The 17,773-nt window shown below is 47.3% G+C and overlaps 1 protein-coding gene across 2 annotated transcripts in view; it reads left to right on the top strand.

The window, feature by feature from the left end:
* Fntb (Farnesyl transferase beta subunit) overlaps positions 1-17,773 on the top strand; it is a 37,797-nt gene that overhangs the window by 10,953 nt on the left and 9,071 nt on the right. Inside the window, exons 8-11 of one of the 2 annotated variants that reach the window (XM_037418963.2) lie at positions 8,298-8,384; positions 10,787-10,916; positions 14,412-14,656; positions 15,209-15,323. In XM_037418963.2, coding sequence (XP_037274860.2) covers positions 8,298-8,384; positions 10,787-10,916; positions 14,412-14,656; positions 15,209-15,323 — 577 coding nt within the window. The remainder of the gene's footprint in view (positions 1-8,297; positions 8,385-10,786; positions 10,917-14,411; positions 14,657-15,208; positions 15,324-17,773) is intronic. The other variant, XM_075866188.1, reaches the window with a different exon arrangement.

The following is a 17,773-nucleotide window of genomic DNA, read 5'->3' as shown; positions in this document are numbered from 1 at the left end:
CAAGCAGACTTTAGCGCTGTTCACACGAATTTGAGTTCCACAAAAGCTTTGTTTGTGTGTTGTATACAGTGTGTGGTTACTATGATCACCATGATGTTTTGCTTGCTGTTTAAGCACTCGACACTGCGCATAAACAGTCGCCGATATTTGAGCAGTTGATCTGCGCTTGAATACTCTGTGTGATACAAATCGGTCATCACCACCCCCTGCGGATGATCACTCTCTGCGCTATGAAGTTTTGTCGCTCCAGTGTCTAGGGTATACGTTACTTCGCGTGCCTTTTGTCACACCATTAAATGTGACAGGCAGTGATGACTGCTTGTTTGTTTCTCATCGATTATGCCAGCAAGATGTTACGGTTGTTGATAGTACACACTAGCAAGTGGCTCTCTCTTATTGTGTCCACAAAACTGATGGTTGTCTGGTTTAGAATCTCTCAAAGGGTGACTGTTTGGTTGCTGGCTATTTTGTTGCTTGCTGGATGTGATTATACCTCTTTCATTGCGAAGTTACTAAGTTGGTGAGGGAAAACCTGGAAGAGCTGAAATTCACCGTCGGCAATAAAGCTGCAACTCGCTTCTTTAGCTGACCAATAGTCTCATGTGTTTTACTGTCACGGGAGAATCAAACAAACGGAAGTAAAGTTTTACTTTCGCTTGAAATGGAAGCTTCCAGGGGAACTACTTTATGGTGCGGATGCACTCGTAGAAGCTTGGGTCCAAGCGCTACATGCTGGCGCAGAGCAATTCACCGCGACATTGTGATGACCTGGCAAGGCTATTGGCTTGAAGGGGATATTTTGATGGCAAAAAGCTGGTTTTTTTTTTTTTACTTGTACATATGTGTAGGATATCCACAGGCGCTACTGTTAGGCAAGTGTGCAGTGCAGGGAAGCGCACTTGTGGATTATGAAAAGGGTCTATTTGAAGGGTCATTCCAGAGATCCCCTCGATACAACTAGACTCATAATTATTTGTGGTGTTAAAACTTCAACATTTAATTGTATTCTATGGTGAGTCGCTTTGTTGCTTAGTCACCATTGAGCAACTTTGTTGCTTGAAATTTTTTTACGTTTGTCCACCGAGGAGACACCGCTAGGGGGCCACGGAGTGCGGACGTGTTGCGCGTCGGCTCCGCAACTTTCCTATGTTTTTGGTGGATTGTCGAATTTATCGTGGAAAACGCTTCTCACCATCGATCGGCGGCAGTTTCAAGGACTTCCCTGACACCAAGTTTTGCCAGGTGGGACCACTTTTTAGCCACTTATTGGCGCCTTTTATTCCACTACGAAAGCAAGAACGCCAAGTCCAGCGTCTCTGCGCACGACGCCATAGGCCGGCCGCTGCGGCGGTGGGGCCTGCAAGCCTAACGTGTCGCCGGACCTCCTCGGAGCTCCCGATCCCCGACGGCAGCGTACAAGGCCTTTGCCAGGGCTAAATGGATGTCGTAGAGGTAGAAGGAGAGGACATTCGGCCGGAAGATTTCGGCGAGGGAGCAGGATGGTGCAGCGTAAAGAGAACGAAACAGGCCGACGGCGCGTCCGAGTCAGCGCAAGACCAGAAGACGGAGACGCAGCAACAGGCGGCTGCCGCGGAGACTACAGGGATTGCCCCGGATACTGCCACAGCGGCGCAGAATAAAAAGAAGTGTGCTCGTTACTTGCAGCACCTCGCTAAGGCGAGCCGAATGCCAGAGCTACCGCCCGATGACTACAGGATCATTGTGCGCCCCCGCGGCGGATTCAACGGGGCTGAATACAAGATAGATCGCATTTACTGCTGCCTTCGTAACGCGGCAGGTATCGGTAGAGTAGCGGCTAGAGAGGACAGCATCTGCCTCAACGTTAAACAGAACGTCGTGGTGCTCAGCACTCCGTCCGCGGACAGAGACAAACGCTACGGAGCCATCAGCAAGCTTTGCATCGGGAACCGAGAGTTCGAGGCGAACGCCTATCAGGCCGCCCCGGAGAACACTTCCAAGGGCCTGATTAGGAACATTTCCAAAGACGAGAGCCCGGAGGACATCGTTAACAACCTAGTGACGCAGCGCAACCCCGGCGTGCTGCATGCCAAGCGAATGGGCACCACGGACAACATCTCATCGTATTGTTCGACGGTTTCCATGTTTCCAGACACGTATACTATGGACCTATGCTTGTGAGATGCTCCCTCTACAGAAAGCACATCGACGTGTGCTACGCGTGCGGGAGGCTGGGCCATCGCTCCGACGTGTGTCCCAACCCTGCCGACAAGATTTGCCGTGGCTGCGGAAGCAGTAACCCACCGTCTGACCATCGCTGCGAGCCGCGGTGTCAACTGTGTGGCAAGGATCATCTCACGGGTGACCGCATCTGCAAGGCGAAATACTAGACTCCTTACATAGTCAAGCGTCGCCGCCTAGAGCGAAAGCGGCGTGAAGAAGAGCAAGCGGCCGCAGCGTCCGACAGCATCTACAACAGCGGCATTAGCACCGAAGGCAACGGAGGTTACTACAATCATTATCCGGCGTTTGACAGTCATTCATCCAACGCCACCCGAAGAGGACGCTCGACAAGCCGAGACGCGAGAGGCGGCGGCGGTAAATCCCGGTCCCGCTCTCGCAGCCGGACACCAAGGCCAAGAAGCATGTCGAAGACGCGCGGTGGCGCCGTTCCGGGCGCCGCAGCTGTCAACCAAGGTACCCAACAAAGTCAGCAGCATCAGACGTGGCGGCAGCCGCAACAACAAGGACCCATGGGCACATGGCAGCAGGTGAGATGGGCGGATGTAGCTGCCTTTCGCGCCGGCGGCGTTGTTTCGGCGGGACGTCCTGGCGGTCCCGCCGTCGGTGGCGGCGGTGGGAGCGAGCTCAAGCTAGCGGTAGAGCGAGCGCTAGAACAACGCCTAGGACCATTACAATCGATAATTTCAGAGCTGAAACGTGAGAACGCCGCCCTTAGAGCGGAAAATTCCAAATTGAAAGGAGAGGCTCCACGAATGCAACAACCGCAGCAACAGTCGACGGCGCCGCCACCACCGACGCCTCGGTCTTCGACTCCGTCGAGACCCGAGGCGGCGGGGATGGACACGGATGACGAGAGCAGTTCGGGAGAGGGGGCAGGCGGACGCGAAGACCGCCCGTGTATCGCGAAAAGGATAGCACTAGATCCTGCCAGGCACGAATCCACACAGCGATTTGGCCGTTATGATAAGATACAGAAACAAATCGATACTATCGAGACCAGCCTCGATGAACGTTTTGCTAAACAGGTGGCACAGATGAATGACATGTTCAATAGTGCGATAGCTAAGCTCTCTGAACAAATGACACAAATGCTCACCGCGCACACGGCGCGCATAGAAAACATTGAAGCGCGACTCCCGCCATCTGCGGGCAGACCGATTAGAACGGTGAGTAAGCCCTACGCTAGACAGCAACAGAGTCAGCAGCAGCAGAACGCGCTGCCAGACGCCGAGCTGCAGATTCAGCCGCACCCCAGTCGCCTCGACGGCGATGGGCTAAATTAAACACAAGCATCACCATGGCTAGACACGCGCACACTCACACTAACACACACAAACAACAGTACACGATCTGGCAGTGGAACTGCCGGGGATATAGGAGGAAGCGGGGAAATCTCGAGCAATTTATTCGAAGCCGTGAGACGAAACCGGACATTATCCTTTTGCAGGAAACAAATTATCCGGCAAAACTAGCTGGTTACAAAGCCATAAATGCGGCCGCGGCGGACAACAGGCGGAAAGAAAAACGTGCTACACAGCGCTCGACGCGTGGTGGGGCGCCGGGGGCGGCCACGGGTCGCCGAGGGCGGAGCGATCCGCTCTCGTCGTCGGCGCGACCGCGGTCGCTGCCGTCGCCCCCACCGCGTCCGGCGCCGGTCGCCGCCGTGCTAGTTAGACGTAACATCACGGTGGCGCAGCGCGAACTTGAGTGCGTAAGGATACCGCATGTTTTTGTAGAATTAATTCCTAAGCGCGGCCGAGGCCTGTTTGTACTTAACGTCTACAGTAAACCCACGCTACAGCACCGATTTGGGGAGATGCTCCGGAGAGCAAGCACGGCCGCCAACGGCGCACCTCTGCTAGTTGCGGGTGATTTTAATGCGCCCCATGGGGCCTGGGGATACACGCGTGAAACGCTCAAGGGCAACCACCTTTGGGAAGACTCGCAAGACCAACGGCTTGAACTGATCGCGAACCCCGCCGATCCGACGCGCCGGGGTAACAGCGTGAGCGCAGACACGCTACCGGACCTCGCGTTCGTGTCGAATGTCACAGCGGCGTCTTGGCAAAACACGCTGGAGGACTTAGGGAGTGACCACTCTCTGATAGAGATTACGGTAGACACGGGCCCGAGCGTTCGTAGAACATACTCTGAAAGCACAGGCCGTAAACTCAAGTTAGTGCAGTGGGACGCGTTCCGCAAAAAGAGAGCAGAAGGCGGGCGGGGCGACGAGCCGATCACGGATATAGACGAGTGGACCGCGACGCTCAATCGGGACGTAGACGCGGTAACGTGCCACATCCCGCCCGAAGCGAAGCTCGAAGTAATCGACAGCAGGCTCCTACACATGTGGGAAGCAAAGCAAGCCCTACTCAAGAGGTGGAAACGCCAAAGACATAACCGGGCGTTGAGGAAACGCATAGCACGGTTAGACAGAGAAATTGAGGAACATGCGTTCCAAGTCTGTAGGTCACAATGGGAAGACCTGTGCAACGGCCTCGAGCGACAGATGCGCAGGGCGAGTGCTTGGCACCTTTTCCGGCACCTATTGGATCCGGAAGATACTCGTGCCGCACAAGGCCATAAAACTCGGAGACTTGTGAACGATCATAAAGGCGATGACCTGCTCGGTGCAATACGTGACCGTTACTTTAAGTCGGCAGAGAGCGTCCAACACCCAGATTATGACGGCGTTGCTAATGAGCAACTAGACGCCGAATTTAGCGAAGCGGAAATTCGGGCAGTCCTTTTTGAACTAAACACCCGATTGGTGCCCGGCCTGGACCGGGTTTCGAACAAGGCTCTCCGCAACTTAGATGACGAGTCAATCTCCCGATTTGTGACTTATATCAACGAGTGCTGGCAACGCGGTTCCCTTCCTGAAGCGTGGAAAAGAGCTCGAGTTATCATGATCCCTAAACCGGGCAAGCAGGTTGCGCTTGATAATCTAAGGCGAATTTCGCTCACGTCTTGTGTAGGAAAAGTTCTGGAGCACGCAGTCCTCAAACGCGTGACTGACTTTCTCGAAGTCCGCGATGTATTTCCGCACACCATGCTAGGATTCCGCCGCAATCTCTCCGCACAAGACGCGTTGCTTCAGCTGAAGCACCACATTGTTGATGACATTACCAGCTCAACCAAGGCGATCCTTGGCCTAGATATTAAAAAGGCCTTCGACAGCGTTAAACACGAAGCAATTTTAAACAGAGTTCAAACATTAGGACTAGGACAAAAAACATATAATTACATACGTGACTTCCTTGCCGGCAGACGCGTACGCGTCGTCGTTGGAGATGTGGAACTGCAAGAATTTGAGATGGGATCGAGGGGCACGCCACAATTCTCCGTAATTTCGCCATTACTCTTTAATTTAGTTCTATTGGGGCTACCCGAGAAATTATTAGGCATACAAGGATTGTATTACAGTATCTACGCGGATGACATCACCCTCTGGGTTCCCGGCGGAGGTTGTGATGGTCACGTCGAGCGTACGCTCCAGGCAGGTGTAGACGAAGTTCAGGAGTACTTGCGAGGAACGGGCCTCGAATGCTCGGCAACCAAGTCGGAACTTCTAATCTACAAACCTACAAGTAGAGGTCGCAAAACCCCGCGCGACGAGGAAAGGGAGTGCTACAAAATAAGCGTTCTATTGGCAGATGGCACTCCCATTCCACACGTAGACAAAATTAGAATTCTGGGGTTACACCTGCAGGCAAACGGCCATAATGGTGAGACGGTGCGAAGACTACGTCGTTCGGTAGACGACACGATCCGACTCCTACGTCGTATCACGAACAGACGTACTGGTATGCGCGAACACTGCGCGATCCGTCTAGTGCAGGCGTACGCAATAAGCCGTATAACATACGTTGCCCCCTACCTCAAATTGCTTGGCTCAGAAAAAAACAAGATCGAATGTATAATACGAAAGGCTTTCAAGAGAGCAATTGTAGTTCCACTGAATGCGAGCACTGAAAAGTTACTAGAACTTGGACTGCACAACTCACTCGACGAGTTAATTGAGGCCCATGTCGTTTCGCAAAACGAACGCTTGTCGGGGTCTAAGACGGGTCGACACATCCTCGAGTCACTTGGCATCCGGTACCACACTCAGCAGGGAGAAAAAGCGGATGTTCCTGCCTCGGTTCGCGACCGCCTAATTGTTCCGCCGCTTCCTAAGAATATGCACCCGACGCACCACGTCGGGCGCCGTAACCAGCGAGCTAGTGACCTTCAAAAGAAGTACGGCACTAGCGACGAAGTTGTGTACGTAGATGCCGCGAGATATGGGGACGGGAGACACGCACACGCCGCTGCGGTCGTTGACCGTGCGGGCAAATGCCTCGCGAGCGCCACGGTGACCACGGGACATACGGAGGCGGCCGAAGAAGCCGCGATAGCCCTAGCAATCGCCACGGTTCCGAACGCTACGATCGTAATCAGCGACTCGCAGGCAGCAATCCGCGGCTTCGCGCGTGGCCGCGTCTCGCGGGAAGCGGCCCGCATCCTTAAGATGTGCGGTGATGGTGACTCAGCGTCGCGATCGCCACAACAAAATTTAACAGTCTTCCTCCTTTGGACCCCGGCACACACCGATGTCCCGCTTCCGGGCAACGAGGCGGCCCACGCCGCGGCTCGAGGTCTCACTCGCCGAGCCGCGGCACATTCCGTGGCTGCCGCCTCAGCTCCCGAGAACGGGGCTTCTGATCTGCCGGATCGAGACACTTTGACAGACACGCAGCGACAACACAGACCACAATGGTCGTGGGGTGATCGTCTCATCACGTTCCGAGATATTACGCAACACTACAGACTGGAAAGGCGAAAGTTCCCGCCACCGCATGACAAATTAAACAGACACGATGCCGTAAGCTATCGCTTACTACAAACCCACTCTTACCCCAGCCCGGTCGTCTTACGCCACTGCTACCCGCACTTACACATTACCGATCTATGTAAAGCATGCGGGCACAGAGCAACGCTGCGCCACATGCTCTGGGAATGCGCCGATAACAATGGTCGAGAAACGGCCGCCGTTCGCGATGCGCCTATGGCGGCTGCCAATACCAGGCAACAGGAAGCCTCGAGCTCACTCGTTCTCGCCGCCGTCCCGTCTGCGGGAGCCGCGGGGGACCTTCTCCGTCGGCGACGCCGCCGCTGGGAGGCGGCGCTCAGAAGCTCGGAGCTCAACGACCAGCTCTGGGCTGTCCGGCAGGCCGAAGATGCCGCCCGAGTTCAGGGACTCAGCGCCGCCATCTGAGGCCACCAAGACCAAGCTGCCGGCCAAGTTCTAATAAAGTTTCCTCTCTCTCTCTCTCTGTCCACCGAAGCAAGATTTAAAAAAAAACAAGCGGTACAAATAAACATGTTAGGGGCGTTAAGGGAATAAAGTCTAGCATATTCAGAAAGTTAGGAGTTGCGGTGTATGAATAGTATTTAAGTGAAATGGCTCAGCAACACCTTACCTGGACTGGAGGAGCCATGATAAAAGGGGAAATGGAACCACTAGCAGACATAGACGATACCTCGGCCACGTAATAACATGGACTTAGGCTTGCCACATTGAGCCATTTGTTCGTGAGCAAGTCTTCTGTGTGAAATCTGAAACATCCTAAAGTTTTTCAAACCTTTTCTTGCTCGATATGCTTTTGTGTTTCTCTATTCTTTCACGGACGATATCGTCTGTATGTTACTGTCTACTCTGTACATGTATGTCAGATATTTTCATTGTAATTGCGTCCTCCTGCGTTGTCATAGCTCTCAGCCTTCCGTGCTGAGCATGGGGCCGCATAAAGTTACAGGTTTTCACGTGATGCTGTTAGGCGTTCATTCGGCCTTTTGTATCAATTCCTTTGAAACCTGTGTATTACTAGTCAAAATAACTATCTATTGAAGTGTTGTATTGACGCCGCTGTAACACCAGTTTTGCTTAAAAAATTTGTGCCACTTCGACAGACGTCAGGACACCCTGTCTTGCCTGTATAGAGATATTTACTGTAAGTGGGGCCTTTTTCCCTTCTCATTGGTCATGCTATGTAAAAGATTGTATTTGACTACCCTTCTTCGTTTTCCAGGGGGGCTTACTGTGCTCTGTCTGTGGCCAAGCTGACCAACACATTCGCACCATCACTATTCGATGGAACGGCGGAATGGGTCACAAAGTGAGTGCTTAAAAACTTTTGGACAAGCACAGTCGAACTATCAATTAAACTGACTTAAAGGGGTACTGGCACAAAACATCACAGCTGAGGTAGCTTGCAGTCTTGATTCTTGTGAACATAAATATATTATCCACTAAATCCGAACAGCGAATACAGCTTGGAAGGTAATTCATGTGAATTTTGAAGTTTACGTGCTTTATCTAACCCAGTACGCTGCACCTCACGACTTTGACATTGTCCAAAGTGACCTGAAGGTGACCAAAAACTTCCACGACGTCACCACTGTGGCCGATCTACGAGATGCAAAGAAACATTGCGCCATTGCACATTTGCTGTACCTGCGCCGGTAGGGTACTATTCGGTGGCTGTTCATGGGCCGGTGCCCACAGCAAACTTGTGAAAGCCTCTAGAAAGTTCTTGCCATGAGCTGACGATCATGACAATGACGACACCGTGCTACACATGCCACAAGGAAAAGAGCATGCAGGCAGTGCGAAAGTGGGTTACAGTTCTGTTTTCTGCTTCACATGCTAGGTGGCAGTAGTTGCACACGATGGCTTGTCATTCTCGTAGCTCTCTCAAACTGAAACTGAGAATGATTGGTAATAAACAGGCTGTAATTATTTATCTCTGGTGCACTGCAGCGTGTCATGTGCTGTTTTATGACTAATACACCTCCAGCAACATATTGCTGCAAAAAAAAATGCCACACCAAAATTTTTTTCTCTACCCCTTCAAAAACTACATTGCTAATTGAGCGATTATCATTATAACTGTGTAATTAGCAAGACATTGCATGTGAAGCCAATTTAAATAACAAAGTTTGAGTGTGCATTGAATTGCATAATTTGGCAAATTTTTTCAAGGAAATTAGAATGTATTTATTTTTTGTTATTATAAACCATTATGCTTATTTTTCAAAAACTTGAATGGTGAAATTCTAGTGCAAATTGAATAGCTAGCACAATCAGAAAAGTGTTTGAAACTTTGAATATTCGCACAAGCCTTCATTATATAATTGTGGTAGCATCGGCATATGGCCGCTAAAGCTAATGTCAGCTCTGATATAAGCATTTGAGGTGGAAATATATCGATATGGCACAAAATGTAGATGCGGGAAACAAAAGTATGTGCGCTACTTAGGCTTAAATAATCTTGTATTAATCTGTGGATACAGTGCATTTTGTGCCGCATTATCGTTACCTGCTTCTCTGCCACTATCTGAAATATATGGTCAGGCCTGTGGCATGTTGCGGCCTTCGCGTCCGCGCTGTGAGGCGTCGCCACCGTTGAAACGACGACAGTGCACCGCCAGCGACGGCAAACGCAAAGCCACCTAAGCCTTTTTTTTTACTAGTTTAATTGTATGCATACAGAACTGCTTTTCAATTAATTTTAAGCATTTATAAGCACAAATAGTGCGAACGCATGGAATATTGGAAAGTGACCTACTTTAGCTGACAGAGCGAACCCGAAAACAAACAGTCGGGCCGCACTGCTCGTGAAAGGCAGGCAGGTACGTTGATATTATTTACAGAAAGTTTGCTGAATACGGTCAACGAGGTGTTACGACATCTTCAGCTAAAGAAGTGCAGTTTTCGTGGAGTGCGATAGATACATATCAGTCAGCACTGGACAGCTTCTGTGCTCCGGCATCTGCGTTGGGGCTATGCGTGGTATGTACGTAACCGCTATTTGATACATGCATATTGTTCATTGCTGTACATGCTAAAACGTTGCTTACATGACCTTTATTATATGTAAACATGGATTGACTCGCAATAAAACAATTTATTGCTGCAAGTTTGTGTGATCAGCAGTGCAGTTTCACTCGGCCTGTATGCAGCATCACTTACTTACTAAAGTAAGTATGCAAGGTACTTGTGAGCTTCTAGTAAGTAGTTTACTACATTGTACTATATGCAAACGAGATAAGTTGAGACAGGGAGCTGCTGCAACAAGCGGGGGACAGCCGTAATGCAGAAGCAGACGACGACGGTGTTGTCTGCTATGCGAACGGTGAACCGCCATATCAAAACGCCCTGGTGCTTTAAAGGCCACTTCATTTTATACGCTGCCATAAATTATACAAATAATATTCTTAGTTATTATTTCTTCAAGAAAACTATTTGAGTGTAGAAGATAATAAAAACTTCTTCAGTTCTCAGTAAAATGGTAATTTTTCAATCTTCGTGCAACTGTCGCTGCAATCCAGACGACGCTATGATCGCATCCAATTTTCGTCCTCATTGGCTCTATGGGCATGTCACTCCACTAATATGGTGTTTGTCTCTACTTTTCAAATGTTCGCAGCATGCTCACCTGAGGACCTGTGAGATCCTTGTTTGCCTGAGGCAGCAGCTGCGTCAACCTTCTTTCATGAATCTAAACATTTCCTGTAGGTGCCAGACGTACGAAGGAGGCTTTGGCGGTGTACCAGGCATGGAGGCACATGGCGGTTACACGTTCTGTGGCTTTGCCGCTCTGGTTTTCCTCGAGAGGGAGACGTTGTGCAACCTGAAAAAGTTGCTGGCAAGTTCGCTTTCTGTAAACTTGTTCAGTCGACGTTCCCGTCTAAAAAACGGGGAGCAAGTGTAGTGAGCATCTGAAAGACGTTAAAAATTTTTTTTTTCTGTACTCTTTATGATTACTCTTATTATTCTTATTACTATTATTCTTGAAATCTTTTTTTTCTTGTTATTCAAACTCTCACGTTCATGAATGCATAAGTGAACTTTTGTACTTTGTATTACCCAGCCGTACTTCGCCATGGTGCACAGAACATTCTCGTAATTACAGGCCGTGGAAAAAGTTAAAGTGAAACAATGGATTTGTTTGGTTTAAAAGTGTGTTTTCTGAGAACTCTAATGTCATTATTGCATCATCATAAGTTTCTTAACTGAATAGAAAAACATGGTCAAATTTCTATTTCCAAGTTTCGTGCCGAAATCTCCGTGTGAGATTCTATGACTTTTAAGATATATTTGTCGTACTTTAGCGGCCTTGGCTCAATGAAATTTTCTGTAAGTTTGTATCTTAAGTCTGTAACTCCCTCAGAGATTGATATAATTGATGTTTGCTGATTAGGAGTTACGTACGCTCTGTTAGGTGCCATTAAAATCTGTGACGTCACAGCGTTTAGTGTGTGCATTTTAACGTTGCGTCACTATTTGCATTTTCACTTATTGCTAGTTTTCTCACTTACCAAGCATTAGGAAGCACTTACCAACCAGTGATTTTGGAATCGTAAAATATTGATTTATCGATAATAGAAAAATTGTTTTGCTCTTCATGGTGCGTTTAAAAAATATAAAGTTGGGAGGAAATGACACGTGACAGCTTGAAGCCTAATCAATCATAGAATATATCTACACTGTATTATCGTCTTCGTCGTCAGCCTGATAAGTCGGAGCAAAGGCCCCACCCATGTTCCGCCAAGCAACCCGATCCCGTGCATTTTGCTGTCACGTTATAACTCCAGACTTCCTGATCTCATCTACCCACCTGATTTTCTGTTTTCCCCTCATGCATTTGCCTTCTCTGGGCATCCAGTCAGTTACCCTTAATGACCAGCACTTATCCTCCCTACACGCTACGTGCCTGGCCTATGTCCATTTCTTCTTCCTGATTTCAACTATGATAACCTTAACCCCCGTTTATTGCTTGACCCACTCTGCCCTCTTCCTGTCTCTTAAAATGGTGATGCCACCATATTTGTGGTGTTTGCATTTTTCGCTGCAAGCATTTCGTGTAGCTCCTAGAAGCATGTACACGCATCAAGATTGATTCTCGCAAAGTAATTTAATGTCGCCTTATTTAAGTGTACAACTTTCGGTTTCCATTTCTGGGCGCTGAGTTTGGCAGTGGCGTAGCAGTGTAGGCGGCTCATTCACATGGCCACACAAATCTGTGACGCACGTCGTGCTCGGTATTGTCTGCTCTCACACACATGTGTCGTACAAGCACCAGCAAAGCAAAACACAGCAACAGTCACCATGGCTAGCTGCAACAGCCGCGGTGCTTTGTCGGTATGTACGTAACACAGGTCCGCAGGCCTTACTACAGATGTGGACTGACATGGCTACAACTTTCGGTCGCCTTCTTATAGAGCTACGTCAGCACTGAACACTCTAGCGATGGGGCTCGATTGGGAGAATGAGCATATAGGTACACTTTGGAAGGGAATTAAAATAATTCTAAATGTTTGTTGTGTCCGACCAGTCGTGTGGAGTGTACTCGCATACGGAGGAAGCCCACAAGAGGATCGTTATAACCTTGAAAATCGGTGGCACCATCCCTTTCACCTATCACCTATCCTTCTTCTCTCTACCACTCACTGCGTCATTCCTTATTTAAGTTGAACCTTCTTTGTATGCCTCCAAGTCTTTGCTCTGTAGGTACGCATGCACACACACACACAGACACACACTGAAACCTCGTTATAAGAAAGTTGCATCTTACACAAAAATAAGTTCGTTATATCCAAAAATTTGTTATAAAAGTGTGTTCTAAACACTATATTTATTGCAAAACTATTTTTCATTTACTTTGTCATAGCCGATATTTCCTTATATTTGTGTTCATTCAATGGAGGTTTGAGTGTGCATACTATATATATATACATACACACACAACGTTTTGAACTTTTTGTGATATGATTACAACAGGACCAATAAAATCAGTTGAAATCTAAAAAGACGACAAAAAAAAATGGAAGGCAGAAGTTTGCAATGAAAAAATCCATAAATAGTGTTCGTTGGGGGGGGGGGGGGGAGTGCTCGAGCCGACGTTCTGACTAGAGGACCTGCCTTCTTCAAGGCCAGAACTGATTTCCTTAGCGTTAGTGTGTATACACTTGGTACTCTCTCCTCCATCCTAACAAAAAGGGGGGAGAAGGCAACTGTGGATACAGGCATGCCGTGATTAATTGTGTAAGTGTGTTTCATGAATAAAAAAAAAAGGAAGAAGCGGGAGTGGGAGGGGGGGAGTTGGGGGTGTAGGCATTTTGATGAATCACTGTTGTCAAAAGCACTACTTCACAATGGTAAACTTTCATTTCCTAGAAGAAAGGCCTAACTCTCATTGGTGTTCTTTGTGTTTGTATCGCATCGAATTGATTCAAGAGGCCCTTTAGAAATGCTTACACATGCTGGCTGGAGTGTATTGAACTTGTGAATGAGGTGTGACTTTGTATTTCCTGTCTCTTGGGTGTCGGAAGTTTGACTGAAGTATGCAAAGTGTGAGATTGTCGAAGTTGTGTCCTGCTGCATTAAAGTGCTGTGTCGTGGCCGTGTGGTGACCATTTATTCTAACATTAACAGGCTGTCCTGTTTCGCCAATGTACTGTTTGTGACAATATGTAGATAGAGTTTAAACAAGTGCAGGTAAAGCTGGATTTCATACGACGGACGAAATCGCTTGTGGTACCTTAAACTATGACGTCATCTCGAAGTTGTGCCTTTCTTCTTTGGGCAAATATTGCCATATACGCTAATTTCAGTGCCATATACCCAAGTCTGTGGCCACTGGCTGATTTGAGCATTTGCTAGCCGCACAGTTGCGGCGGCCACTTTTGGATGCTGCTGCATGCCCGAGCACGCTCTTATAATGGCACTGAAAGGAAGCTGCTTCTTCGAAGAAAAAAAATGAAAAAGTGCCCAATGTCGTGGCACACTCTGAAGAACCTTCGTAGCTTACCGCACTGTTTTCGTCCCCCTCTGTTTAGCTTTCAGCGTGTAACCAATCCTTGCAGCTGCGCTCATACATAACAGATTTTAAATATTTTTTGCGGCATGTGATTCGTCAAGCGTCATGGACGAATAGGGAGCAGATTCCATTAAAACTTGAAAAAGTGTTGCAGGGCCTTTTTAAGTCACTGAACTTTCCGTAACAGCCACCGCTTGTTATTAAAACTCGAAAAAAGTGTTGGAGGACCCCTTCATTTAGTAGAACTTTCTGTGACAGCTAGTGCATGTTGCTTTCATCCCAACTTTTGGCGTTCTCTCGCCATCCCCGCTACACCTGCAGCGGTGGCTGGTGAACCGCCAGATGCGCTTCGAGGGCGGCTTCCAGGGGCGGACCAACAAGCTGGTGGACGGCTGCTACAGCTTCTGGCAGGGAGGGGCCTTCCCGCTGCTGCACAAGCTGCTCTTCTCCCTGGGAAACGAGTCGTTGAGCATGGAGCGCTGGCTGTTCGACCAGGACGCCCTGCAGGAGTACATCCTGCTGTGCTGCCAAGATCCCTCAGGCGGCCTCCTTGACAAGCCTGGAAAGTGAGCGAGAAGAGCCGCTTTTAGTGTGAATACGGTAGAACCCCACTTCGGCTCGTTTTTCTATACTGGACACAGCATTGACTATAACTAACAGACGACAAAGTCTAGCAAAGTGTAGGAAATGCTCTTCATAGCAGTCGTGGTGTAAATGGGAAGAAAGTAAAGTGGATGAAAATATGGCTTGCTGCTGGCACCAGCAGGCAGAAAGTGAGTTTACCCTCGTAATAGCTACTAGCTGCACCAACACTCCAAAGTATAAAATACGCTTTTACACCCCATAAAGTGGACGCGGTGATAACTGCCACTGTAGCTCTGTTGGTAGAGCATTAAGGGCGTTAATCGAAAGTTGCAGGTTTGGCCCCTCGCAGTAACAATTCGTGCTTTCGTCCACTTTACTTTTGTTGCGTATGCATCATAATTACCATGAAATAACATCCCCTATACTTTCCTTAACTTTCTCGTCAGTTTTAATTAATCTGTATGAGGCACTGATGTGCCGCATTTTAGTGGAATACTTAGACAAACGTTTGTGTCCTTTTACTTTTTTGAAAGGCACCGAGACTATTACCACACCTGCTACCTGCTGAGTGGGCTAAGCGTCGCGCAACACTTCGGCGGAGGCATCTTGGGCAGCAGTCGAGTCCTCGGAGATCCCGAAAATGAGCTTGTAAGTCTCTTCTCACAACCAAGCAGTTCTCCTGCGTGATGTTTGGTTAATATTTTGATAAAGTTTTAGCAGAGGCTACCGAGACTAACCTGCCAGTTGATGTGAGGTTCCCACGTCAACTTGCAGTGATGTCAGAGATGTTGATTACGTATTGTGCGGCTTACGTAATTCTTTATTGGTAAAAGTGAAGTACGTTGTCTTTTGAGATGCGGGAATGTTAAACGTTGTACGTTTGAAGAAATCTTGTTGACCCAATGTGGCGAAAATATGAAAAAACATTTATAAATCCCGCTGATGTTCCTATACAGGGATATCAGCATGAAATTCTAATATTAAACTGTCACATTTGTTTCATTCCGCTGATAAGGCTATGATTGTGACATTAGTAACAGCAGAGTGTCTGAAAAAAAATTCCGCCATTACATTGGTTTATTATTTGACTCCAATGTCCTTTTAAGTGTGCTTATAAAAAAGCTATTATAACCCAGAGCTGGCGTCACTGAAGGAATTAGGCTTGTGCAAGTAGTGAATTTCAGGTTCTAAGCTAATAGGGATTCTGGTCAGATAATTTTTAATTGAATTGAGTAGCATATGTACCGTGTGTTATTAAGAAAAAATGCATATTTGTCATGATCTAACAAACCTGCACAATATTTTTTAATTGAGACTAGGCCTGTGCAAATACAATTGTTTTTGCAGCATAGAAAGTGACAACATTGAATATAGTAGCATATTTTGAAGTTCGCTATAATGCAAGTATGAGCCTGTAAAATATGTTACCTTTTAAAATTTGCTATATTTAGAGCATATAAAAAGGTATTCCAAGCTTTTAAACTTGAAAGATGAATCGATGTGAGGACAATCTCCTCATTTAACCTTGAAGTGGGGTTTCATGGCAGTGCGGGTTTCATTTGGATGTGTGTTTTCACGGCTTTGCAATGCTCTATTGCAGTGAAACCACCTTTACATTGTAACACATGCAAATTTGTTTGCATTTATTCGTGTGTTTCGATTCTTGGACTTCTTGCTCGTATTCAGAACTGTACCAATTCTGGAATTTGATTATATAAAATATGGCAGCATAGTGTAGTGTCTTCACACCAGAACATGCTGTGTGTCCTTGCAAAAATTTTATTACAGTTCAGAGCACGAGTGGCGTCATTGGCAGTGTCAGCCAATCCTGCAGTAGGTTTCATGAAATGTTTGGCACTTGCAGAGAAAGTGCTTAGAGGTTATGGCTTTAGCAGCGGGACATTAGGTGGCACTCGTCTGGCCATTGCAAACGATGTTCATATTGTTGGGTTAGATGCTAAGCATGTTTTACTAAGACATCGGTTGAGAGAACCAACTAATCATGCCTGTGCGAATGATATAAGATTCGGATGTTGAATGCTACGGTTTATATTCTCCAGTGTGTATGTCTCTGCTAATTAATCTACATAGATTGCTAGGACATTTACTGTGTAATGGAAGTAGTTGGGCATGACATGATGGCCTTAGAACCATGATGGTCATTCACTTGGTTCATGCACGAAATCAGGATCCAACAAGTACCCACTGCAGTGGTCCAGTGTTTACGGTGCTTGGCCACTGACCCAAAGGTCCCAGGATCTAAACCTGGCTGCCGTGGCCGCATTTCGATCAAAGTGAAATGCTAGAGCTACAAGTGCTTAGATTTAGGTACACGATAACGTACGCTATACAGTCTAAATTTCCAGAGCCGCCTCTTACAGTGTCACTCATAATAATACTACTTAGGTTTAGGAACTGCAAACCCCAGTGATTATATAGCATGACATAATTGCACTGTCTACATGATGTAGTATAACTACGTTATTGTAGCTTCCCATGACATCAGCACATTTATGAGCACAACTTTATTATGTTCAAACAGCTTTGCATCTTCGAATCGCTGCAGTGCCATGAAATCTGCTCAATTTAACTCCTTTGTTACCATGCCTATTCAAGTCGATCACCAGTGATAGACACTTTTGGATCATCGATTTTGACATATCGAATTTGTATCTCGTGCACCCTAGCACTTTGTAATAGTTAATTCAACCACTAAACTTTCAGAATCAATTAGAACTTACCCATTTTTGCAACATAGTGATTTTTTACGAACCTTTGCATGAACCAATGTGCGTGTATTGTTGGAAAAGGGCACTAGGTTCGCAAACTTGACAGAAGTGTGTGCCTCTCGGGATTATGTTACAGTAACATCGTAGTTCTGTAATGGGAAGAAGCTTTCAAGCGAAATATCGAATTAAAGCATCAGCTTTGCAATGCGGCCATGTTAATAAGTACCATATTTACTCGGGTACTGAACCCACTCTCATAATACACCCACCCCCCCACCTTGATCCTTGAAAAAAAAGGACAAAAACTATTTTTTGTGTATCTGTTCAATTTATTTCAGTATGACAGCCAGTGCCGTTAATGATAGAAAC

The sequence above is a fragment of the Rhipicephalus microplus genome, chromosome 6, assembly GCF_043290135.1.
Source record: "Rhipicephalus microplus isolate Deutch F79 chromosome 6, USDA_Rmic, whole genome shotgun sequence".
NCBI classification, from domain to species: domain Eukaryota; kingdom Metazoa; phylum Arthropoda; class Arachnida; order Ixodida; family Ixodidae; genus Rhipicephalus; species Rhipicephalus microplus.
Note: the sequence above shows the minus strand (reverse complement) of the source record. Positions and strands in the feature narration are given on the sequence as shown.